A 25,680-nucleotide genomic window follows, 5' to 3' on the forward strand; every position below is an offset into this window, starting at 1 on the left:
TTGGCGCCAGACAGTTCGCTACCAGCCCATAACTTTGTGTTGATTAGGTGGTATATCGGCTTCATTTGTCAGATGATCTTGAGGTTTGCGAGATTTGCAAATTTTTCTCACAATTTTATCTAACTACCCATAAATCCGTAGACGTGTAGGAAGGAACAGTATTTTCTGAAACGTGATTTGAAACAATCGAGACTTAGAGTAGATGCTAAATAATATAATTCAGTCAGGCGTTTATATATATATATACATATATATATATATATATAACTGACTACCCTCTTTTAAAAAATAAAACACAATTCTATATTCATACGTGACTTCAATGGCTGGAACAACTGGATTTATTAAACCTGCACCGTAATTATTGTAAACGCGTTGCGAGCTTCCTGTTTGAAGAACGAAAATGTTTGGATTTCAGTCTGCTGAGTCACTCATATTGGTGATATTTTACCAATATTATCACACAAAAACGGCTCCGCGTGACAAATTTCCCCCGTTGAAAAATATATGTTGTGTGGGATGACATAAGCCTGATGGTTTGAAAGGCTGAGGTGAACCTAAAACGGTAGTTTGGTGAAAGTAATAAAGCCACAAGTGGGTTTGGTTATACCTGACTCAAAGTGAATTTGATGTTACTGGAAAACCTTTGATAGAACGCTGGTGGTTTTGTCTTCCTTTGGGCTCTTCAGGTAATTATGCTTCCCGGTTTTTCGTTAACCTTTTTTCCTACTTAGATATACAAATATGATCAATTACATCTATACTTGCCATTTCAAACTGACCTTTCATGAATGCTCCTAATGAGCGCAAGGAGGATAGTGGGAAAGTTTTCATTTGCACTTCGGTATAAGCTGTCAGGGGGCCCACGTATGGGCCGACCATAACGATATCGTGCTGTTTTAGCCGCAAAATTATTTGAAACAAAGTAATGACTTGCCCATATTGTGTTTGAGAAAAACACACCAATTCAGAGCAGACAAATTAACAAATTTGGCCACCCATACTAAAAACCACTACGGTAAATTCGTTCCTTTTATAACTACATCTCGTTGGTTAACAAAAAGACATACCTTAAATCAAGCCTTACATCACTATATCCCTAAGAAACACCATCTCAAATAGTAAAAACCCCTTTCGAGTGAGCAGCCTTATGTACCAAATTTCTTTGGTTGGAAACTTTGCGATATATTTGGAGGAAACTGAATTTTTTTAGTGCACAGTTGAGATTTTGACACTGAGTTATTTGTGAGGGTAAGTGGATTGACTAAAAGGAGGTACAAAATCTTAGTCACTTAAGACACCAACAACGGACAGGCAAACCATTTCCACAATGTGTGCGAGTCAACATGTCCGGACCAATCGCTACTCAGTTCACCATGTTAAATGTCAAAACAAGTGTCATTTTACCCCCCGACCGACTGTTGATACCCTCGGCAGCAGCCTAAGATTAGCGTGAACCCCATTGCCAAAATAAAGTTGGATGTGTTGTCTCCTGTATTTCTTCACCCGCTACTCTGTTACCGGTCAACACCGATGGTGCCACTTACCCAAAAAGTGTTGAACAATCTATGGGTCAGTCAAACTTTGGCTTGATTTTTGTCGAAAGGGTGAACAACTCTTGTCTCTCTGGTCCTTATACACAACATGGTCCTGTATCGGATTCAACAAAGGCTCGTTTTTTTTCATTCGTGTAAGGAAAAACAGCGTTCAGATCACAGTTCCGGCCTCCACGAACACAGTTGCAAGACTACGTGTCAGTGGTCCAAATGTCGGACCCAAATCCCTTCTTCCCCACTATGACTGTCTGACTAGCCATCCGCACTGATCCACCCACACTCTGTATAACAGGTTGAGTATAAAGTTGAACGAACCCCATAACTTGAATCTTGGGAAAAGAAGACTACCATCAAACTAGTGGTCCCGATTGTAAATTCGGCTTAGTTAGTTCATTTATTATGAAGTAACCTGAAGCATTTGTGATCACGTGCAGGGACAAGACAGTCAGCGCAATTACGTTACCTACACTAGTTTTTTCCAAGCTCCAAGCTCCTCCAAGCTCACTGTAGATACTTCTGCTAGACGAAGGTATGGGTTCACAAAGACTGCGCCGTAATTATGATTGACTTCCACAGCTGAAGACGTTTAGCTTCCCCAGGTAAGGAATTCTACTTGAAACTTACCTAATCCTTTAACACTACGATCAACTGAGGGCCAATCTTACTACTGTTTATTCATTCATGGCCGAAACGCCCAAAGTTTAACCACTGGCTGAAAGGTGAATGGTTCAAGACTCTTTGAGTTTCGTGAAACGCACACTGCTGGAGATTCTCAATAGAAATCAAACAGCTATAAATTTTCTCCAGGCTCTCCTGAATAGGCTGTTTTCAATGACAACATGAAGACACGAAACTGTTTCAGCAGCATGTTTCGGTAAACTGTCGACATGTTACAAAACAGTTGCGCAGTCTGTTGTTCTTGGTTTGCAACAACTTCACAGCAAAGATTGTCAGTTGTCCCAATAGTTTAACTTTGGCAGAGACATAAACTAGAAAACAGAAATCAGTAATGGTGTATTTTCTGGGGCTTAAGATTGCAGGTCATTTAGAAATGAGGGGATTGTTAAAGAAGTCCCGAATATCCAGTATCCTCATATTGCAACTTCTGAAATCATTCACGGTGCCATACCAGATTTTACTCTCCAGAGCTCATCCTGCATCTAATGACACTTATTAGAAATTGAAGACCAAAGCGGAACAAAAGTGCATAAACATTAGTTGCTTGCTGACGACAAAATCCTTCCTACGGTAACGGAACTATTCACAGTTAACAACACTGCCTTGCCCCGCTGCATTCAACAAGTTATTCACCATATAGCAGAGTCCAGTTGTCGGTTTCTCGTTCTTTGCCGACCCATAGTCTGTGCTGATCGATCGTTGTGAGTGATAGCTTGCTTCACTAACCAATAATGTTTCCAGACTGATCAGTGTGAACCTGTTTTCAGCTTAAGTGTTGCACGTTAACATCATTCGATGTATCAATCGATCAGCTGAAAATTTCACATTCCAAGTCCTACTGTGTGGTGTGTTCTTTCGAAAGACATAAATTATATCATGTCACATGGTATCGGTATGAGCACGTAGAATAAGCCCTAAATGTGTGATAGTGCAGTTTAGCCATCGAACGCCGAACAAATCCTGGTCTTCCCGGTCATCAGAAGACTGTTGAGACCTCCGGCTCTGTGAGCAATTCCAGCAAAGTTTTCGGGTACAGAAATTTCGATCCCCCATTAAGCCTCACCAAAGAATGACCGCCCCCATATATACAGCAAATTTTCTTCCCACGAAATAAATAGAAGCCCTCAAAGAAGTCCCCCACAGTCCTCTGAGTGAGGACTGGTGGAATAGGGGCCATTCTAGCAAAACACCGATCTAAGTTTCTCCTTACCATATACAACAAATTCATCTCGACCCCATTATAGATACTGAATGCCTAGTTAGCTAAACCGTGACCTCAATATACGCTGTTTATGCACAGAGCACGCAGGTGCATTTTCAGGGTAAATTATGGTCCTATTTCCGTCCGTAATCAATGAGCACCAACTGATTACGCTGATAAGACTATCAGTAACAATGCCACCCTTTGTTCTGTTGTTAATCATCACTCAGACAACGTATGCCTGCCACCATACACAAAGTGGCCTATTACCAGACGTTGGGAGTAGTTTTGAGATTGATTCCGGTAGGTTTCAACACCCCTCTTGGGCAGCATTACTACAAAGTACGTTATGTCTGTCACGAGGACCTCCATGGGTATATTTCCAGAAGCTACGGATATGGTGGGAGATGTTTGAGGGGATAGGGTGTCGACATACGAGAGTGATGGTGTCGTGAACTCCGGTAAACAACGAGAGTCGAAATTGGACTACGGCCGTTTTTAAATTCGCTTTTCAGCGCACCGTGAAAGGTGTACACTGGTCTTATAAAGTATGAGTTGGTGATTGTACTCCAGTGAATTGACGATTCCGTGGCGTAGAGCACAGAATGGAGGACTGACATCCTTGTACAGATTGCAAATAAAACCAGGTTTCTCTTTCATCAGAAAAGAAAGTAAAGGTCACTAGTACAGTCGAAACAGACATATACGAAAGGACGATCTAGGTTCGTTGGAAGTTTTAAAAAAAACATTAGAGCGAACACGAAAGTGAAGTGGTCTACCAGCACCTACACAAATATGGTTTGTGCCGGAGATTTGATACGACTTCTCCTCCGTTGACCAAATTGGCGATCGTTTTACCATTGTTCCAACCGGGCTGTTAAAGTTACAACTGATCTGTGTAAAATTTGTTGGTATGTTACATTTACCACTGGTCATGGATATACGGCTCAAAGGGGTGCAGTTTTTGAAGCGTTACTGGACAGCAGTTTTTGAGACATTACTTCAGGAAATTTGGAATACTTTGGAGGGACCGTGGAAACTGGTTAATAGATACGGTCACGGGTGGCCTTGTTTGTACTTAGCTGTGTCAAAACACGTAACCGAATCTCCATACACACACACGAAATAATGTTAGACGAGTACTTGGACTGCATGAAAATCTTTGTCCCACACAACAATTAATTCTAGTAATCTTTAATAGAACCTTTATACGGAGAACGGTTGCAATTCCATATTTTTCTATCATTATAATAAATAATAATTAATGAATTTTAACGCACGTATTTGTGACTACTTTGCTCTATTTCACTTACGATGACGAGTATACAGATTTACTCAATAATAGTTGGGGCTGATGACGATCAACCTGATTTTCCGCCGTGGAAAGGCGTATCTCTTTCTTTGAGTCTAGAATGACGCGTCCAGTGGATCATGAGAATATAGGTAGGGTACGAATTTGGATAAAGGCCATGAGTACCTCACATATGACGGTCATTGAGACGTCAATAAAAGAACGGTGATATATTCAGTATGGTAAGTGGATAGTGACATCTTTTCTTACAAGCGAATATTCGTCCGCTTATCAGTATCTGGTATCCTAAAACTCCTCTGTACTTGGAATAGCACAGAATACATCACTGGAACAAATGAATACATAATTCCACAAAACTAGAATCACTCTAAAATGGAGTATACAGGCTTCGAAACATGTCAGATAAAAATGGAAAGTGTTGGGCACTGTCTGCTCTATATGTTGTCGTAAGGCTCACTCCCATCAAGCCTTTTTCATGGTCTTGCAAAATGAACACCTGAAATTAACTTTCCTATTAATTCAAGTCGTATTCCATAGAGAAGACTGAACTGTCCACCGTTTGATGACTGTTACGACGGAAGGTTCATTCAAACGAGCACGTTACATAATTCGGCTTGAGCATACAGGCTCTTGGCCCATTAACTATCCATGTACTTAATCCAGCGAGTTGGTTGCAAGACAGCGACCAATCCAATTATAGTTCTGTTTCACCCCCGTTTTGCATGTTTCACCAACTGGCTTTTGATCCATTCATTTGTATCTTCTATACTGAACAGGTTAATTGTAATGCGTCGGGGACAAACGCGTCAGCATCATTTGCACTCAATACCAGCTTGTCGTGAAACCAGTTTGTACACGAACATTATTCGATGTAGTGGTGGTGAACATATGAATGAGATTCTCAAACTTCTCCTAGTTGCTCGAGACTATAGATCTTGTCACACACCTTTCTACTCTATAGCAAGCACATATATGCACACAAAGAATGTCTTGTGTCCCGATGCTCGTTTCTACCTAGGGCAATCCATGTGCAGTTTAGTTGTGAAAACGCCTGAGTATATAATGTTGCTTTCTACTGTGAAGTCAGCAGGATCGTACTAGGTGAAGCAGAATGGCACAGGTTCAAACGCCAAAACCACACAAAACCGAATTACACACCACAGAGCAACTGATGATGTTTTTTATGAAACTGGATAAGAATAACGATGGCGTTGTGGATCGAAACGAATTGTTGGATTTCTGCCAGAAGAATAGGGTTCCTCAAAGCGCTGTTTCTGTGAGTTTTCCATGTATAAATTCATTATCTTGGGTTTCTTCTGATTAGGACTTCTTCCAGAAGCATTGAAAATTAGAGTTTTGTACACGAGCTTACTGCTTGGGCATGTTGATTCATGCGTCCTATACATGTCTCTCGAAGTGTGTGCTTTGCCTTGTTTCAGGAGTGGATGTCACGATTCGATACAGACAATGATGGCAAAATCACATTGAACGAATACTGCAGAGGCCTTGGATTGAAGCGCGAAGATGTGTGAGTTTTGATGCAACCATTCTCCGGATTTTGTGAACTAAGGCATTTAAGGTTATTTTCGTAAACACCGAAATTTCTCAGAAAAGATCAGCTTTGGTCGTCCCAGTTTCCAACGATATTCGATGAATTTTGACTTTGCCCAAAAACGCCCTCTAACATGGCGATGGTACCCCTTCATGATTTATATCCATGGTTTTAAATCTGATGCCGTTATACAGATCGTTTAACATTTTTATACTTCTAATCCACTTAGATTCTTTTATTCTGCAATAGGATCAAAGAGAAAACCGAAATACGCAGCCAACAAGAGCGACAAGATTTTGGCGAGGTTCTTACTTTTCCTGACATTGAAGTATTGCACACTTCAATGACTTGGGCCAAGCAGGAAGACATTGTAAACAAGTACAAAGCATTGGTAGGGTCGGGCGAACCGACGGAAGAGAAAATGAACCAGGTTGTGGATGGCCTGCAGAACTACATGAACGACAAATACGGAAAAGTTTGGCAATGTGTTATTCTGACTGGCTCATTCTGGATGCGATTCAGCTACGAACCGTTCATGTCTATCCAGTTCAGACACAAGAACAAGTTTGTCGTACTGGCCTGGCGTACGAACCGGACGTAAAGAAGACTGGGTCTCGTATGGAGTACAATCAAAACAGGACTTGAATTTACCACACATATACTTACTTGTGCTCATTTTACGGTTTTCCATATTTAAATCGCATTGAAGTATTGAAGATGTACGAAATTCTAGTACAATAAAGTGCGATTTTTTCATGGACCTGACGTTCTGAACCTTACACTTGGAAGCGGTGGAATAAGACAGCTGATTATCATGTACCCAAAGCCACAAGATCCAGATGGTAGGAAGACACGCACAATTTTAGGTTATTCGAACAGTAAAGATGGATTTACGTGAGAGATATCGGATGGAGTAATAAGGAATTTGAGTGAATAGATTTGCTGCACAAAACTTGCTATCTTGTTAGATAATAGAAGATAATAGAAGAGAGATTGATCGACTGAAGTCAGGTGAGGCGTTTTTGGTCAGGAGTTATTCGGTAAATGATAATGTTGAGTTACGAGTGATTCTATGGCTGCCCAAGAATCGTGGGTTTTCTGTGCTTCAAGCAGTTAGAGGTGAGTCTGGCTGTCTTTTGAGAGAGGCGTCAATCCTTTTTGCCACTGTTGACGTCATCGCACATGCAAGTGAACTGATAGTTGGTATGAGTGGAATAGATAACACGCTTTTGTAGGTCAGCTGACTTTGAAGTTAACACATTTGTGATAATTGGGACCCAGAGCTGCTGTTAGGTCGGTCTAATGTTTTTTTTAACAATGGACTTTTACTTCACTTTAACCTTGTCATAAAAGTGTTGCTTCGAGCAGTAAACCTGGTAAATTCTGGTTTTTAAATTTCCTACTCGGATTCACATTGCTCTGTGAGAAAATACCGTCCTCCGGTCCACACCAAAGAGGAAACGCCCTGAGATTGGTTATCCAGATGCCTTGAATAACGATCTAGTGACTCTGGTGCGCGTATCGATCAACTGACGCGCCAGTCAAGTCTTTCGATTCATCTTGTATAGTCCAGAACTTCATAGTGATGAACAGTTGGTCCAAATATTCGCTCTTAGACAACAACCCTGCCTGAGCTACAAATGCACTCTATTCAATCAAACAAGCTCAAAAATATGCCCCGGTCAGACAAAGGACAACCGTAATAAAATTGAGTAGCATGACAGAGGAGCGCAAAAAGTAATCGACTCATTCCGCTCCTTCGGTTGTAGAATGCCTAGTGCATTTGAAAAGTATTATGGTCTATCCAGCAAGCAGTGCCATTTGAGATTCCTTGACTAATTTCTTGCTTCGAAAGATATATTTTGGGCGTCTTTAAGGGATGCAATATGAACGACCATACTAACTGCTTGACAATGCATACGAACGACTGGACTTTATCTGTTAAAGTACATATTACTTAGCTATGACTTGCCAATTGATACTTCACCAGACAGTTTTTCCCCAAATCTGGTTCCATTCATACTGCACAATATCAGCCTGAACCGGTTGTACGTACACTATTGCCTATGAAGGGGGTACGACCTGATATATTGAATGTCGGCATGAGTAAACACAGAGGGCAGTTATCAAAGTACGGGCTCGATTAGAGATGTCACAGATAAAAACTTCACTCAAATTTCGGTTACATCTCCCTGGTGTAATCACTAGCAAGTGAGCTGCCATTCAAAGTCGGTGGATGCGTAAACCAACAGTTGTTTTCGGAAGTGGAAAAGGAATGTGAATTTTGCAAAATGAAATATTTTGACGAAGCCTGGTAGCCACTGAAAAACTCTTTCGCCCTTTCTCATAAATATGCGAGAAGGGCACATCTTGCCAGCTGGGGCAAGGCAAAAAGTAAGGTAAAACTGAAGCTACAGTCTTCTCAGTTCATGAGGATATCCCGGGCGTTTGATACTAATTGTCTAGAGACAAGTATCACAGGTCGAGAGTAAGAAGTGCGCTCACCGTCAGTGCATTAATCCGGGAAAGCGCCAGCCTGACAGCCAAACACGCCAGTGAGGCCAGACGTCACAGCAGTCTATCGGATTAAAAGCTGTTGACTCACTGTCAGTTAGGTTGCCCGTTTCAAAGAAGCTTCTGGAATAAAACGGCAGTTAACGTTGCTCACTTGTGATTCAGCTGATGGATTTAGGTCAAGAAGGTTTCGAGGAGATAAAACCCACCTAGGTGCTGAATCGTTCTCCATACTTCCCTTTGTTCAGAATCTCTATGCTTCCCTTAAAGCGCATGGGTTTTCCCGTATTTTTGCACATGCTTAGATTAATAACATTTTGATGGGTAGGCTAGGCCAAATGAAACTTTCCACAAAATGCAAAATCCAACGGAAATCTGTCCAGGAATGCTCACTATGGACTCTCCTAAAGGGAACTTCTCTCCAGGGACTTCTCTTACAGATTCACCACAGCAACCTAATTTCCTGACCTAAAGAGCTCTTTCGAGTTAAGTTTTAACGTCACACAGGGTAAGTGTCACTGAAAGACACGTTCGTTAGTAGAAGGACGGGTAAAATTTGTCAGCTTGACTCTCCTTACTACACCTGTTGATTCTATCATCTAACTAGTGCAGCTTGACAGGCAAACCTGAAATTCAAGTGCATAAACTTAGTAGGAAAGGAAAATCCGTAGAACTGGTTCTGGGGGTCAAAGAATTTTGTTACTCTTGGGCTTCAATAAGGTATAGTTTTAAACAGAGTGTAAAATATAAGCTGGATCATAACTAAATGATGTACCCAACCGTGATCCAACGTAGCGAGCACTGAAGGTTAGCCTGTTTTTTTAAAACTTCCCGTACTTCGCCATTCTTTTACAGGAGAAAAGAAGTGGCATATGACCAAATTCAAAAATGTGGATCTCGTACGTGGAAGCACTTAAAAAAACAATGCGATGTCAAAAACATACCGAATAATATTCCTGAGGTGTGTCATGTGGGTCAACGGTGAATCGCCTACCTGATACATCAGTTTGTGGATATAGTTCACTTGAAGAATGGGATTCAACTATGAACCTCAGATGTCTAGTTGGATGGAATGAGAAGGTGGGAAAATCTTTTGTTTAAATTTAACCTCCTTTTTGGTGAAACACACACCTATTAGAACAACTTCCCGTATGGATGGCACCTTTTCCGCCGTATTTGGCTACATGTGGGTGCAGAGTAAATACGCATCCTAGAACACTTAGTGCAGCGTAACCTCAGTTGTAGGGTCATCGTATGGGTCCCAACGGAGCCTAGAGTAGTTTGCTGTTGTTGGTTGTTCCATGGTCTGCTTAAATAGTTTACTTAAATTTTCAGTAACACTTTACTCTGTTTAAGTGCCGGAAAGTTATCTCCCGACTTTCAGCATGGGTTGGCCTCCCTTTGGGTGGAAAAGTTCTATTAATGACTCCCAAATCTCCATATATTACCAGTAGTCCACATCTTTGAAGCAGTTCAAACGTGAAAAAAACACTTGATCATATTGTAAATATGAGGGAACATTTGATATGAGAGAATGAGATGCTTTCTACTTCCACAAAAATATTGTTCTCAGAACGGGAAGACAAACCGCCACTTAGTCATTTATCAGGGAAACCAGGAGCTGTTTTCTCCCACTTGATGCTAACTGGTATCAAATGAGAACTGGAAGCATGCCTGATGATGTAGTGAAACCAGCCTCTCTATCTGAGCATGCAGGGGTAAAAATATGTGAGGTCTAAAAACAATACGACTCTACATGATCAGCTTGTCAACATGGTGGCGCACGCAGATTTTGTTGTCATTTCAATTTTTCTGCATGGTATATGCGATCTTTATTAGAAGCAATAGGAGACCTAGTATATTCGCACAGCATTATCCCTTATCATCATGTTCCGTGGAGTAACTTAGTGTGGATAAGTAAGTTTCATTTGCTATCAGGGCATAAATCTCACTCATCCGCACGCTGCCCATGTGAACACAATAGCATGCGCACTCGGCTGCCTACTGCGATGGATATAAGTAGCTGGAAACTTCTGATGTTCCTCACTGAACAACCGTCAAAAAAAGAGCAACTTTTGCGCAGTGAATGCATGCGGAGAAATTCGCAACTGGGGTACCCAACTGGAATTCAGTTCGGTCTGTTGTTACAATCTTCTTTTTTAAAAGCAGGTTTCTCCCGCAACGCATTCAAATTAACCTCCCAATACAAAATGGTTTGGAGGGAAATTAAAATCTGCGCCCACCTGCTGAGCCCCAAGAAGGATGAAACCGATTATGCCTTATCGAGGGTTGTTCAGCAATCTTATGACTAATTTGTTACATCAACTGAAATTTTCTACATTTATTGAGCCTTCGGCAACTTTATAAATAGCGAGTTCTGTCAAAACGATTTAATCTCTTTGATCCTCGGCGATTCAGTTAGGTCGGGTAATTAGAAATCACGGTTTGACTGAAGGCACAATCGTCACCCACACTGAAAGTGCCAAGCAGAACTAAACGAACGATACATAGGCAGAAGACAACAAATAAAACTTGAATACAAAAGTAGAGGTGCGACAGGGAATGGAGTATATATAGCGAGAATCCGGTATGAATATAGACCTAGAAAACTTTCTGTGACCTGTTACCCAGTTAGACTTGACAAGTGCCGGCAGAGTTTGGTCAGACATGTTGAAGTGGGATCGGTTGGTGTGATCCAACTTTTTAGATGATGCAGGTGACCTTATTCGAAAACTTTGTTAAAGCCAAATAGGTACGAATGGAATCCAGGGCTATTTAGGCCAACCACATTGTCTTCCAATCGGCTGGTCATATGAGAAAAGCGTGTAGGCGAATTGGTGTAGGTGACAGCTTTCGTTTGTCAATCTGACCGCCAAGGGGCTTGATCTTTTTGCAGTGTGACCATTTGCTTGACGAAGCAACCTACTGACCTGTGCTGAGAAGTTCCAACGTGGTACTTGCACAGAGTCTCTTAACGCAGGCCGATGGTCTTCCAGGTTGGCTGATTGGACATGAAAGCTGGCTTCGTTCACGAGTGGAATGCTAGCGCGTGCACTATGCTTTGTAGTCTGTTAGTTCTTAGGCCATGAACTGGAGCCGAAATGGTCTCCCTCTCCGTGTTTGACAGCTTTGATGCAGGCGTACAACCATTAATTATACGACTTAAAGTGACTTCATGCAACGTCATCGATCAGACGTGGTTATATATCTGAGTAACTTATCTGAACCACACCGGAGAACAGCTGAGCAAAAAATCTATGTTGAGGTCCTTCTTCCAAAGATTCCGGGTGTTTATCTTTAATCTTCACCCAACCCCAGTGACGAAAATCTCTATTCACATCTCACCATTGAGTCGAACAACCATGCTTTTCTCATTAACGTTTAGCGACAACTTTCGTGCACCCACTGGAGGTGACCACTCGAAATCAGTTTTCAAGTACATAAACAAGCCCCTATGGTTCACAATTTAGAGCAAGACGTGCAACAGATGCTCTTACTGGTAGGCTAGATTTCATAATAATTAGCCCATGATGGTTGTTGGAAACCAGGACTAAGAGGGCGACCTTCGTACTTAGAAAACGGAGAACTTAAATCCGTTTGCAGTACAGCGAAAGAGGACAGACTAGAGAACGTTAATGAGTGAACACCAAGATGGAGTTGAAAGCGTACCTTTCTTCATCTTCTCTACTCGAACTGATTTTCCGACAATTCCTTTCCACTACCAGCTAGGTATTTTTCCGTTCAGGCTGCTCATTTTGGAGTTGGTTTTTTCATCAAGCAACCAGTCAAAATAATCTCTGCTTGACAGGATACCCTTTAATCGTCCTTGTTCATGTTTTGTTTTGTAACGTCGGTGAGACCAATTTGGGGGCCACAGATCTATTTCGTTTTGCTTGCTGTAACTTTGAACACACCACAGGCAGATTTTCTCATACTGCTGCTACAGTGAACTATAAGCTGTAGTTTCTTTAGGGTTATGGGTAAATGCAAGTACAAACTGATCAGCTTAGCGTGACCATTCTGTACTAGAAATCAGGTGAACGAACAACTGCTTAGTGCAGCTATAACTTGACCACAGACTGTTTACTGACAGCACCACCTTTCAAAAAAGTGATAACTGCCTGAGAAGATGGTGTCCGTCAGCTAATTAGCACCCTACCTAAAGAATTCACACTTAATGAGTTACCGTCGGTTTAGGCATTTTTGATGTCTCTGTAGACTAGCGTCATGCACTTGTCCACTCCCAATTTGCTTTCTGCATTTACCAGGTACCTATGATGTACACGGACGCCGAATTCGAAAGGGTTTTCATTTGAACACGTGTCCTTCAGCCTCTAACGGTGAATTGGATTTCAGATTATAACTATTACAGAAGAAAGATCTCCAAACCGCATGCGCTGCTGGAGACACTTTCTGTAACAATCCGACCGGTCTCTTTCAAGTTCGGAGAGAGATCCCATCTGGTCACAGCCGAAATACAACTCGATATATTGTAGTAAACAAGCCCGATGAAACTAAGCAAAGGTGCAGACCGATGAGTTGGTGGATTCACAAGTACATCAGAATGCAAGGAGAGAAAAAGCTACAAACATCCTCAAGTTTTATTTGATTTTCACGACACACACCCCAAGATATCACGCCAACGAAACCATTGAGGATTGAAAGAACTCCTCGATTGCTGAAAAATACACCTTACTAAGTAAAAGCTAAAAGTTTGAGCAATGTGACAGTTAACCACTTGTCATCGGACTCTCGGTCTGTAATAGGAATTCGGGCTTTAAAATCTACATGTCTATTTCGAATCTTGTCCCAAATACCCCGTATCTGCCTTGTTCACTGACGTCGACAAAATGTATGTTCATGCCTTCGTGCCCGTCTGTAATGAAGACCGTATACAAAGCAAATGGGGAGACGAGGCAAATGAACGAAACCTAAAGTAGGTGAAAAATAATGCGCCTGTAGTCTTATGTGGTTTCTGGGAAATATTCAATTCGGAAAAAGCTGACGTCTGATGCACGGCTCCACGGACCATCTTATGATGATTTATTTAGGCTATTCTATTTCAATTTTTGTGACAAGATGTTTGACACCTCGGTCTGATATGTGCTGTAATTCATCGTATTTCCTGAATTGCTTGCATATTAATGTGTTCTTATTCTGCCCATTGGGTTGCATGTACAAAACGGAAACACGGAAATTCACTCCTAAATTTCAGTCCTAATTCGGAACACTTCATCGTTAAATTGCTGTTTGTTGGCCGCACACCAAACGATCTGTTAGGTGAGTTGTTAATGCAGAATCGCTGCCGCATTCCAACTAATTCTCACTTAAGTGGAACCACCTGCTAGCATCTGAAATGCAAAAAACCTTGTTGCGATTAGAAACCGCGAGCTGAACATAGCACGAGGGCCAATCACACCGATCAGCTGATCAGACACACTGTTTAAATCACGCAGGGCTGCCTGGTGCGTGCCACTTCAGTTTGCATTGTGTTATTAACGCATTGCCTTTCCTGATACTTCCCAGCTCAGAAGTACGAGGGCGTAGAAACAATGGGTGAACAAGGATCGGACATGGAAAAAATGATTGAAATGTTTTTGGGAATGGACAAAAACGATGACGGATTCGTGGATTTAGGTGAACTGCGAACCGCCTGTCAGGAGAAGAAGTTGGATATGAAGCAAGTGAATGTAAGTGGAAGATCGTGGTTTTCAATCTTCGTAAACTGCTCGTTCGCTTTTCATGGCATAATAACGGTATGTCGGGTAGCGAATACTTGCGGGCCTTCATCTATTTGTTGTCTCATCATGACCTAGCCCCCTGGGTTCCATAGAAACTGTATGCATTAAACAGTAAATTCACTAAAAAGGAGAAATATGACCACATTGAGTGTTTTTGTCACGCTGATCAAGAATGCCGTTAACTTAAAAAATATCGGAACTATAGATTAAGTAAAACCGCAGAAAATGATCTTGGTCTTTGCATGCATTAATCTGGACTTTATACTTCAGCGGAAGTTTTGGGTTCCGTCCACTTGAAAATGGGTTTCGAAGGAGAGAGTGTAAAAAAGAAAATTGCCTTGTAGCAAAAAATACCTGGATCATGAGGTGGAGGTTTGTAGTTCTAGTTGAACGAGCGTACTACCATTTATCCAGTGTTATATGTTCATACAATTTCTATTATTGTATGGGGTCGTAATGCAGTTGTACTTCTCCAGGATTTAGAAAATTTTGAATGTAACAATTAAAAAGAGTGCTATCTGAATTGCAATTGATCTAAGAGGTAACGCACATCTTTTTGACAAACTGAAACCTGTACAGCACTTGAACGTCTACAGGACTTTGAGTTACGCCCTGCCCGTGAAGGAGTTTGATGGTGGTAAAATCTATCGCATCCGTGACCCATAGACCTGTAGACGTTCCTTCTCTCACATTTGTGCCGGTGAGTTTATCCAGCCATCCAGGTGGTTTCTGTCCAGTTCTATATCAAGTGCGTCCCAGCGTTTCGTTTTGGCCCCCTGTTTGCAATACTAAGGTGGTGAGATTTGGAGCACGCAGGAATAAAAGGGGAACAAATCAGACCTAAGACCCACTATCGGATCAGGATGAAGGCATATTTCAAGGTCTTTCACACCACGGACTGATAGTGATCAACCAGGGGAGTATGTGGTTGGCACTTCTAAATAAAGTTCAGAAGACCGCTATAGGGCCAATCCTCAAACAAGAATGTCTCATGATTGACGAGCCCAGATTCTAGGTTTCAGTCTATGTTCAATTTGCTGATCAATTGGTCATCTGACTGAAATAACAAGGCAAATGTTGTTTAGAGTTGTCTCCTGCAGTGGCAATGTAGACTACTCGACAATCATTTTGAAAGAATTACACAAACTGCGAGGCCATGTGTACGAATTATAGTCTTTTCTTATTGGTAAGAGCAGGAACCATGGAAGGGCCGGACTCACACGAATAGAATTTCTGCCTCGCATGGTATGTGGTAGTTCACTTACACATGTGATTAAATCTAGACTTATAATATTGATTACTTATTGTGTCCAACAACCAGGTGGGTCACTTCGAATTGCAGCAAAATTCAAAAGGTTAGGTCTTTCAAATGGAAGTCTATCGGGAAACGCGGTGCGATGATTGGAACACTAAAATATGAATATGAACCTCCAGCTGTAAATTTACGTCGGTTAGTGTACACCAGATAAAGTAGCGACGATTCCAAATGGAACCTTGTGTTTGTACAGGAAACTATACATTTCTCTAAAATCCACACACAATTATTTGAATGGTTTCACAAGGTGACGAACCTCGTGTGGTCATACTGAACAAAGTGCATTATCAAGACCGAAAGTAATCAACGGATTGGCGAAAGTCAAATAGTAGTTAAAAATAAGAATACGGAATTTGGAGTGCACCACTGAAACAATACAAGCAAGAAATTCCATTGCAAACAATGAAAACAGAAAGGGAAAATCATCGGATGGAATAGATACGGTGTTCTGAAAAATTCCTTCGCTGCAATCATTAAGCGACTGTAGTCTATGACTAAAAAACGTGGCTCTATTGCGAAACATTCCATCCCCTTGTTGCAGAGGTGAATATAAAGCGGCCTTCAACCTTCCGAGCCAACCCAAATTGATTAGCTGACAGTGAGACCAGGTTGATCAATCAGTACTGATACAGCTTGTTCATAAAAGAACTTGACAAAAACTATCAGCCTACTCTGAATGTACGGACAAGACCTCATAGGTCTGTTACGAGTGTGGACACATTCCACCGTTCAATTCCCACTTATGATATGGAATCTTCTCCTTTCGTACTGCGGTTTGAAAGCTACGCACCAAACATCAACATGCCGCAGGCTTAATTTTGTTAGTATGTAAATGGAAATACAGCAACTATCACTACATAGGGCCAAATGAAAATACTAGAGTTTTCACACGTTTTCGCCACTAACTTGAAAAGAAAATGTCAGTCACTTTAATGGTTAAACAGTCTGACGCCAATTCGCGAAAGCCAAAAGTGATCTCTAAGCCAGTGTGATGGAACCGGTATGTTCTAAACATGACCAAAATGCTGTTGCAGTATATGGTAGTCTTGAGGACTTCGAATAATGAGACTTCGGATTCAAATTTCAAAAGAGTACCGGTGTTTTAGCGCTGGGATTTTGGTGAAAATCTGGCCTGAGGACGGCAGTCTGCTAATTTGTCACTTGTGTTGCTGAAACGGCGTACTGTGCATTGCTTGTCAAGGACTCCTTTGCTGGTAAGTATATATATATATATATCTTGACTTCCTTTGTCTAGGCTTGGGCAACTTGGCAGTATCCCATCCCTCGTGCAACCTTTTGGTAGCATGGAAGTTAGACACCGAGCGGGTGCTAAGGCTGAAGGATATACATGCAGTGGTCATCAAATGAAGCCGACTACCAAAATTAGCAATCCCAGCCACTACGATAAAGGAGTTCAGGCTCTGCTGGTATTCGGGCCGGATTAACAGCTCTTCCGTGTCTGTTGTAGTGTCCTAACTGACTCCCGAATGCCAGTTTTTCCCCTCTTTCGTGTACTTTATTGAGTCTATCCATTTCTAACTGATTTTTCACATACCGTTCTTCTCCTCTAACCTAACCTTTAGATGTCATCGAAGATTTCCATCTTTCTGTAGTTTACTTAATGAAGTAAGACTTCGTTTAGACTAGGCTGAATAAACAGCGGCAAACATGCGTATACCAGAATTTTGTTCAGTAGGGTAGCATGATCATCGTACATTATAACTGCCTTACATCGCTATGGCACTTATTAGTGGTCACGAACACAGTTTATTCTGTCGTTGTTACGGTCGAGGGAGACCGCTATTGTTGACGAGTGCAAGAAATTGAACACTCGTTTCTCATCCGCCTTCTGTACTTCCGGCAACCAACAGTAAACGAGCTACTTTTGTAAATGCAAAGTAATTGTTGGAAATTTATGCACAAAAATAGGACGAAATTTTTAGCTAGAACTTTTTCTCGTGTAAACGGTATTCATCATTTAACATATTTTTAGTAACATGATTCCATTTTGGCATTAATGTCGTCCTTTTGATATAGAGGTAAAACTGCAAACACCAGAAGTAACAAACTAAAACAGTTACCCTATCACGCGATCATGAAGTATTCTCAGTAAAGACTATCATCAGTTAGATATCCTTTCTTGTTTCGTGTTCTATATACTTTCACATCACATCGTTACTCTAAACGGCTTGGTGTAAAACTACTCTTTCGTAAGCCTAGATGAAAGTGCAATAAACTCTTTCATGAGCGCAAAGGCTAACTCAAGCAATCCAATTTGCAACTTATGAAAGCATATCCGAGTGCTAATAAAATTATTAGTCGCTCAATGTGTTTCTTCAACATTCAGACCTATAAAGGGTCATGGTCTTGAGTGAAGGAAGTACCTTACTCCTTCCTCTGAATGACACAATTTTGTTGAATTAACATGCTGATTGAAGAAAAATCGAATCAGAGAGGTGGAATGTAATTAGTATGAGAGGTAGAAAGTGCATAGTTTGTCACAGTGTTAGGTTATTTTCATCAGAATAACGAGTAGATTTTTAAGACAATTTCGTGTGTGTAATATAATCAAATAACTTGATTGTTGCTCCCTGCGTATTTACACCCCAGTCACCTTTAGATGTCTTACAGAAACCATCCTTATAGTCTTTACTTTGTTGTATGGAAGTTAAGCGCCTCCAGTAGCACAATAATACGTGATTTTCCTGGCCTTATAGTGCCATGTATGAATTTCTTTTCAGTACATGATTTATTAACTGGGCTCACTGGCTCGCCAAATCTGTTGCCTCTTCCTAAACTGCAAGAAGCTGTTGTTGGATGGGCCTTGAACTATAGACATTTGTCAGTTATTGATTTTTCTGGCAGTTCTCAGACATACAAGGTAAAGTTTCCTCGTCAGATTACGCAAACCATTATCCACCTAAAGCAGGCAGTGATTTGTTGGTTTTCGCTAGCTGTAGAAGTCACCAAATATCAAATTGACTAAAAATACACAGTTTCAACTAATCACTCAAGGCCTAATGATCACAAATCTAATATTTATTTTCATCAGTACCTGCTTCATCCGCTGTGGTTTTTGATAAAAAAAATTGACGGCAAGAAGCAGTTGAAAAGTAGTACTTATGCTATTCTTTTTTACCACGGAGCCCTGGTTCCAATCCGGGCTCCTTCACGTTTGTCAAACTTTGCAGTTCACTCGCTAAGCTGGGTTGCTCATATTGTGTTACACACTACTGAATGTAATGCTCATATGTCCCAGTAGTGTGCAGTGGAAGGTCATATGTAGGATCTTGTATGTGGGACTGACTTCCTAAAAGTTTCTTTATTAGTTCCAGGACATTGTTGAGTATTATGGTTGTGTGGGGAGGAATATCCTTAACGTATTTTATTGTGTCATTGGGACTGATTTCCCGTCGCTGCGAACAAAACCCCTCATAGAGTGGACGCATCCGGAACAATCAAAATACCCCTCAATACAGGGTAACCCACCTACACGACTAAATGATCAAAACCCCAACGATGAGCAAGTTTTACTCACGCTAATTTGCGGAAATTNTCAATACAGGGTAACCCACCGACACGACTAAATGATCAAAACCCCAACGATGAGCAAGTTTTACTCACGCTAATTTGCGGAAATTTAATGAGGTCTCTGTTGCATTCTGAAGCCATTTATTTTCATAAGCAGCCGAACAGTCTGATTGCGGACAACCGTTCTGCGATACTTTGAGTGAGTCATCTACGCTGACTCCATAAACTTCATAGCCCCGCAGCTTTTCGAAGATGCCACTTTTGCTTCGCCACTAAGCAACAGCTGTGTAGTCAGTCGGTGGCTTGCGCGAGTTTATTGGCGGCCAACAAGGTGGTGGATGATAGACCTACCAAGGACGATAACTAGCTTCTATAAGTAAACCCTGTGGCTGCGAAAAACGCTACGCTAGACAAACCGGAAAAAGATATATCCAACAGACTAGATGGATGTCAACTAACCTAAGCTAACTATACATGTAAACGACCGACCAATTCTCACGGTTGTCGTACAAGAATATCGGAGATGACAATTTTAACTGATCCCAGACAATGAGAATACAGATTGTAAATTTACGGTAGATAGAATGAGGTTGACCCAACTTATCAACCGCTTAAGAAAAAAGTACTCCTTAACACTTAGTACCAATACTGAATAAAAAGTCAGGGAGTAGAAATTTCTTGGATGAAATCAAAACTACTGGGCTGAACGCGAACTAGTGACGTAACACAGCTGGAAAGTGCGTCAAGCAGAACGATGCTTTGTGAACCGAGCACCAAACAGGAAAACAAACCAGGACGCAGCAGGGATGGTGGCTTCACCCATCGAATCACGTACCATTCTAACATCAATCGGCCTACATAGCAATATATATATATATATATATTATTTGCCGGTAATAGGCCATCTGTGGAGAAGTAAGTGTGGGTATTCTCACCCAGAAGTCCATGGATATATCTCCTCAATTGTTGGCGAAACGCTTGCAAACCAATTGTCAGACTGGGCCAATAGACCAACTGTCAACCTATCGTTCAAAGCCTGACATCAAACCACCAGGTTCTCTTTCAGAGAATTCTAAGGTTAACGAAAGAAATTTCCACAATTCCGCTTAATTTTGAAGCTTTATTTCGTGCTTTTTTTGGGTTAGCCCAGCGTGCAATAGGGGATCAAATTCGGGAAACGCTGCACCCACTGTTGCACACCGTCACTAGTCTCACTCAACAAACACCACATTTCCTGCACATTTATGTACGAGACATAAAAATATTATACTTTTCTGACATTTAGCCAAGTTAGCATACTATCTGTTTACTAACATTGGGCTTAGAATTAAGCTTGGCGCCAAAAACCGTTCATGACCGTTTTTTTCTTTTGGCTGTGTGAAAGAGCACATCCGTCAGTTCAGCGCTCGACCTAGGAAGCTAACCCTGATGAAAAGCCACAGGCGAAAGGAAAAGGGATTAATGTACACCCGTCGTCCCAGATTTTGCTGAGGTAAGGTATTGTAGCAGATTCGTTTAGTAGTGTGAATAATTTTTTGGGGATGAATTCCAAGTGATTTCAAGGGGCTATGTGGAGGTGCACTATCCGTTGCAGAAGTTTGGCTTCTGGAACAATCCCCAAGATTAGGGTTCGCAGCAAGATAGATGTAAGTGCCTGGAAATAAGCCGAAACATGTGTAAGTGGGGGATTTCCCTTGTCAAGAGATCCTTCATTCATAGATTTTGTGTGGTAGGGCTTCGGTTGAATAGCTAGTTGAGCGATTCCAAGTGTACCGCATACCTGAAATGAGAATAGTTTGTGTGAACAATGATAACTTTTGTGTACATTCATCAGAGACGATCAGAATTGATCGAATTGCTGAGCAAATATCATAGCTTGGTCTTTTAAGGGTTGCATTGACTCAGGTGTGTTAAGCAGGATTTTTCACAAATGGTACTGCGTATAAAAAACTGCATGCTGTGACCAAATACACTGGCTAGTAACACACCGTTATGTGAATTGCCAAACAAAACCAAGGCAGCATATTTACAGCGTCTCTTAGCAACCGTGTTCGATAATATCGATCTTTTAGGAGTTGTGTGACCATTGTGGATGTGTTCAGCACACCACGCAGACATGCGATTATCGCTAATCGATTGAACGGCGTTGTCGCCTGTTTTCTATTAACTTAGCATGTAAGTCATCTGGGACACTCGCTATAAATTTGGCAGTTTGAAAGCCTCTGTGAACCCAGTAATAATGATATTCAAATGTTTATCCGTGAGATAGCAAATGGTATTCCGAGCCAGAAGTACCTACTGGCAGATCTGTTTACAAATACAACTTGGAGGAATCTTTCCGATACTGATTTTTCGAAAACATTTCTTTGCATTTGCAGGGTTGGTTGTCAAGATACGATACAAACAAAGATGGAAAAATCAGCTTGGATGAGTTTTGCGATGGTCTTGGACTTGGAAAGCAAGAAATGTGAGTATCTGACTGGGAATTACTCAGATATTTTGGGGCTATTGCTTGGGGAACCGAAATTGCTCTTCTCGACTGATTCAAGTATTTCAGGCCAACCGTGTTTAGAATGTTATTGACACTTGGTAAAAACAAACTGACGTCTTGGAGTCTCCGTTTCATACACGTAATCTCAGATAACTTGGCTGCGTAAACCGAAAACAAAGACACATGAGACCCTGATGTTGCCATCCCAGCTAATATCCAGACGATCTATTTTCAAAAGAGATTATGTAGCGACTCGCTCTAACAACGCGTCGTCAGCTAGCTTGCAAATAGCCATGATAACTGCTGCCACGGTAGCTAAACTATTGCAGTCGCCTAATCTCATTCCGAACACCACTCTGTTTTGACTAACATAACCAATGATGGCGCTGGACTTATTTGAGAACTCCAAGAGAGCAGCTGGTCCATATTGAAATAGCAAATAGTATATAATGACTACCCAACACATCGATCCACCACTCTTCGAGGAATTCAGCTTCATGGTCTTGTTTCACGACCAGCTATCCAAAATGACTCTAATCGACACAGTGTCTGAACTGACCAAGGTCTGCACCTATTAGTTGATTTTTTAATGGCCAATAAACACAACAGTCAATCTTTATAGTGTTGTGTATAACGTTTGATTTCGGTAGCAAGACAAAAACATACTGAGATCTTTGTTAGAAGGATCAATGGAAGCATCTTCTCAGACGGCTTCGGGTTCCTTTGAAGCATCTTTAATGAATTTCGCTCTCTCTGGCACGACAAGTCTGAAACCAGTGGATATGAGAACATATGAACATGTTTGCAATCTAAAAACTCCTGAAGGGCTATTCACCATCATCTATTCTCAAAGTACTCGAGTAAATTCCAGCCGTCCTCTGGAGCCTATTTTAACCGGTGCATATACTGTCTATGGCGTCGCTTGACGCGAACTCATCCATCAAATATGTGGCGCTAATGCGTGTGAGACTTTCTTTGAAATAGCATTTTTCACTTAGATAGAGTTTAGCTGTTCCTTCTGAGAGGTTTTAACACATCAGAGAACCAGTAATTAGGCAGAGTTAGAGCACAAAACCATGATCCAAATAAATTGTTCGTATTTTGTGAACGAACCAAAATATGGGTTTGGATCAGCTGAATCGTTCTTTTCCGGCTAAAGTTACAGTGACAAGCACCTGGTGGTACATAGCAAAACCAACATGGCCGAACACGGACTAAATTTGGTGGACTACATACAGTCGATTAGGCACAATGGTTCATGAAGCACACAGAGACTCGTGTTTGTATGCGAAACGGCCAGCTATTCTAGAAAGAAAAACATTACCGAAAAACGAAACGGAATGCACACTTCTCGTTCATATGCGTTCTTAGTTTTTCGCAGACGTATACCAGAGTTTTGAATTCACCATCGTGGCTTCATGGTTCCTAAAAAGAAAGCTGTATTTAATACTGTGTTTGTTCTGTATCTCACTCAGTTTGCAGAAGCAAGACGCTGAAATGTGGCTTCATGGTTGAGTATATCAATGTGAGGGATATTCAATTTTGAAACTACTTCATTTTACCTTTAGTGCAAAATAATCATCAGTGGTTTCCTGCAGTTTGCACAAGAAGTTTTTGGTGGGTCCAAAACCCAAGGGTTACGTTGATGTGCCAATAACCCCAAAGGTTGGCCTCCTCTGACGACTCTGATGACTGTCTCATTGAGTAGGTTCTACGTTCAAGCCGATGAGGTTTATCAAGCGGCGCTGAATTAGATATCAGGAGAAATCAACTGTGGAGGACACTTTCGTCCTCTGAGTTATCGATATTAGAACTTGTTTTTCGCATCAGCCTGTGCGTTTGACTTTCAGCAAGGCAAGAAGCGGACAACTACTAGTTCGTCTCTAGGTGATCAACAGATTTTCCGAAATCTTATCCGAAATGGAAGTCCGTTTAATTCGTTTTGCTATTCACTGGTGGCATAAATCTGACAAATTCCTCCGTACTTTGGAACCTGCAGCATTCGGGTTAGCGCCTGGGCACTGAAAAGTTCTAACGCAATTAGTCGATAAACAATATGTGTAACTTCTGCTCCCAAACAACTCTTGATCCTTGTTCCACATCAAAGAATTCCACTTCACGTGGTCTGACGTTGGCTAGCTTCTCGGATAATAGCTGATAATATTAAAGTGACGTGCAATTTATGGAATGCCATTTTTCTAAGCAGCCCATCGCAGCTGAATACCGCAGCGTTCCGAATTCAGTGCAAAAAAACTGGCCTTCAAAACCCCCCTTCGGTTCCCAGCGTCACTGAAACTGACCTACCATTCTTCTTAAGTCTTACGGTACATCTATATCACTTGTATAAATAAGCCAAGAAAGTGACTTCGAAACCTCGCTAAAGTCATACGTGCCTGCTTAAGCAGCGAAAGTTTCATGACACTGGAACATCATCATCTCGAGGTTCACAAGTATGCAAAAACCCTCAGAAGGAATCAATGATTACCAGTCGGTAAGTAGGAAAGAGGTGATTGCTTTCTGAGTCATTGAAACAGTAGTAAATGTTAACAAGAACCTTTGTGGCCCCATTGATTCTGCAGTTTACACACACGGTCCAATGTGTCTCGTTGTACTTCCGTTTAAGGATTGTGGAGAAGGAGGAACGCGATATTTCAAACACCAAGATTTGTCCAACTATCGCTCACGAGATCAAACCACTGGACACAACAATGTCTGTAGCCAAACAAGCTCACATTACAGACAAATTTATTGAGTTGGCCAAGGAAGTGTCCAGTGATCCACATAAGATGAACCAAGTGGCCGCGAAGATGAAGCGCTTCTTGGATGAACAGTATGGGAGAGTGTGGCAGGTAATCGTGTTGGCTGGAAGTTACTGGATCAATTACTCTCACGCTCCTTTCCTATCGATGCAATTCCAATATGGACCGTACATTTGTATTGTATGGCGTACCACCATCAACTAATACGGATTTGACCCACGGCGTATTCGTGAACATGACCAAATCTATCCACTAATATTTCTCAAGAAACACTCTTGCACAGTCTATAGTGCCACTTCTGTCTTAGTGCCCAAGCAGTAATGCGAATATGAGTAAAACAAGTATGCCTGTAATTATGTGTCAAAGCATTTCAATATATTCGCTATGTTCATTCCACGCTTCAACTGTGGTGTAATTACGCTTGAATGAGTACACCAAATGGAGAGCAGTTGATCATGTTTTCGAATTTTGCAGTCCTCGGATGTAGCATAATTCTTCAATAGCCATAGGTGTTAAAACCCGTTAATCTGTGACCAGCTCAAATGAACTGTGCTTCTTCTCTAGGGGTTGCCATACTTTCTGAGAACAAAAGCAAAATGATATCCATTTTCTCCGCGTGTAAAGCAACAGTTATTCTGGCCAATTTTTCGACTTTATTCTTGGTTAACAAAAAAGTTCCCAATTTTGAGATTTAAGTTTAATTATTCGCCGTTAGACCGATTGCGACTGGTCTTTTTTGGTAAAGATTCACACAAGGCCTCAGAGGATTAGAGACCGGTTAACTAAACTTTCCCAAACCCACAAAAAAAGAAACAGTCTTCGGTGTTGTGCAATTAGCCGGGCTCATCGAAATTGCGTCGGTAAAGCGAGACAACGGGGTGTTCATTACTGGATGTCTAGACATTCTACCGTGAAGTGGCAGCTCAATATGATGAAAACTGGAAGCCAAATTTCAATAAATTACCCCAAAGTTGATCTTTTGAATGAGCTCGTTGGCTGCGAACCTGAAGTGTTGCTTGCAACGTGGTCT

At 41.3% G+C, this 25,680-nt stretch overlaps 1 protein-coding gene across 1 annotated transcript; it reads left to right on the forward strand.

Moving 5' to 3' along the window:
* Positions 1-5,846: 5,846 nt before the first annotated feature.
* On the forward strand, positions 5,847-25,280 carry T265_14718 (hypothetical protein; the record flags this gene model as incomplete). Its single annotated transcript, XM_009174951.1, has 7 exons — positions 5,847-6,023; positions 6,187-6,275; positions 6,549-6,896; positions 9,669-9,774; positions 14,345-14,503; positions 21,779-21,867; positions 24,515-25,280. 7 exons carry the CDS (start codon positions 5,859-5,861, stop codon positions 24,852-24,854), a joined length of 1,296 nt encoding a protein of 431 aa, XP_009173215.1.
* Between the last annotated feature and the right edge of the window lie 400 nt (positions 25,281-25,680).

The sequence above is a fragment of the Opisthorchis viverrini genome (genome assembly GCF_000715545.1).
Source record: "Opisthorchis viverrini unplaced genomic scaffold opera_v5_250, whole genome shotgun sequence".
NCBI classification, from domain to species: Eukaryota; Metazoa; Platyhelminthes; class Trematoda; order Opisthorchiida; family Opisthorchiidae; genus Opisthorchis; species Opisthorchis viverrini.